At 62.4% G+C, this 1,121-nt stretch overlaps 1 protein-coding gene across 1 annotated transcript; it reads left to right on the top strand.

The window, feature by feature from the left end:
- Nucleotides 1-163: 163 nt before the first annotated feature.
- On the top strand, nucleotides 164-978 carry ETH_00042345 (uncharacterized protein; the record flags this gene model as incomplete). Its single annotated transcript, XM_013379653.1, is given in 3 exon segments — nucleotides 164-221; nucleotides 474-765; nucleotides 777-978. Coding segments are annotated over 3 exon segments (552 nt in total), but the record flags the coding sequence as incomplete, so codon positions are not given.
- Between the last annotated feature and the right edge of the window lie 143 nt (nucleotides 979-1,121).

Raw genomic sequence — 1,121 nt, 5'->3', positions numbered from 1 at the left:
CACGATTTGAAGTTCATAGTTACCGGCCGCTACGTCTGCGACGGCAGCCAGACGGTCATAGCAGTGCGTTTATTTATTTATCTATTTATTTATTTTTCTAATTTATTTATTTAATTTATTTATCTGTTTTATTTTATGCATTTATGTCTCTCTTTGCCTCCAGGATGGCAGCGGACACTTCAACAACTTGATCCGCGTCAGGCCCGCCGCGCCGTCGCAGTGTACGTACACCTCAAACGCTCCTGCTGCTGCTGCTGCTGCTGCTGGGGGGGGACGGGCAGACGCTGCTGCGCCGTTGCTGCTGCTTGCTGCTGCTGTTTCCTACCCTTTCTGCTTTGCTGCGGCCGGCACACCCGATGCTGCTGCTGCGGCTTTCTGGGGCCATCTTGCTGCTGCTGCTGCTGTCCTCCGCTCGATCTGCTGCTGCTGCTGCTATTTTTCGCTCCATCTTGCTGCTGCTGCTGCTGCTGCAGTTCGTCTTATTCGGGAACGTCTGGCGAAGCTGAAGACAAAAAGAATTCAAATGGAAAGGTCCCTTTCTTCACCAGCCCTTCCCTTCCCGCTGCGGCTGGGGGCCCCCCAGCAGGGGCCCCCTGAGGGGGCCCCTCAGCAGGGGCCCCCCCAGCAGGGCGCCCCCAAGGGGCCCCCGCAGCAGGGAGCCCCGCAGCAGGGGGCCCCCCAGAAGGGGGTTTCTCTGCAGGGGGCCCCAGAGGGGCCCCTCCAGCAGGGGGGGGCCCCCCATCAAGGGGGAGGGGCCCCTCATGTGTCTGGCCTAGAGGGTATTGGGGGCCCCGAGGGGCCCTCCCTTGGAAAGGGGGCCCCCGAGGGCCGCTGGGGACTCCCACAGGAGGCCCCCCCTCAGCCGCGGATGCGCAGCGGGGCCCTGGCCCCTCCAGCAGCAGCAAGACGCGTATCGGTGCAGCAGGACGAGCAGCAGCAGCAGCAGCAGGAGCAGCAGCAGGTGAGTCTGGCGTCTGAGCTGCCCCTTCTGGGCGCTCCTGCTGCTGCTGCTGCTGCAGAGACAGCAGCAGAATGCTTGTCTCCTTCTTGGCAGCACTCTGGCAATCTGGAGTCTGTGGGGGGACTGTCAGACCGCCGCAGCAGCGGCAGCAGCAGCAGGA

The sequence above is a fragment of the Eimeria tenella genome, genomic scaffold, assembly GCF_000499545.2.
Source record: "Eimeria tenella Houghton genomic scaffold, Eth_scaff3729, whole genome shotgun sequence".
Taxonomy (NCBI): Eukaryota; Apicomplexa; class Conoidasida; order Eucoccidiorida; family Eimeriidae; genus Eimeria; species Eimeria tenella.
The sequence above is the reverse complement of the archived record's forward strand: the minus strand, read 5'-3'. Positions and strand labels throughout refer to the sequence as shown.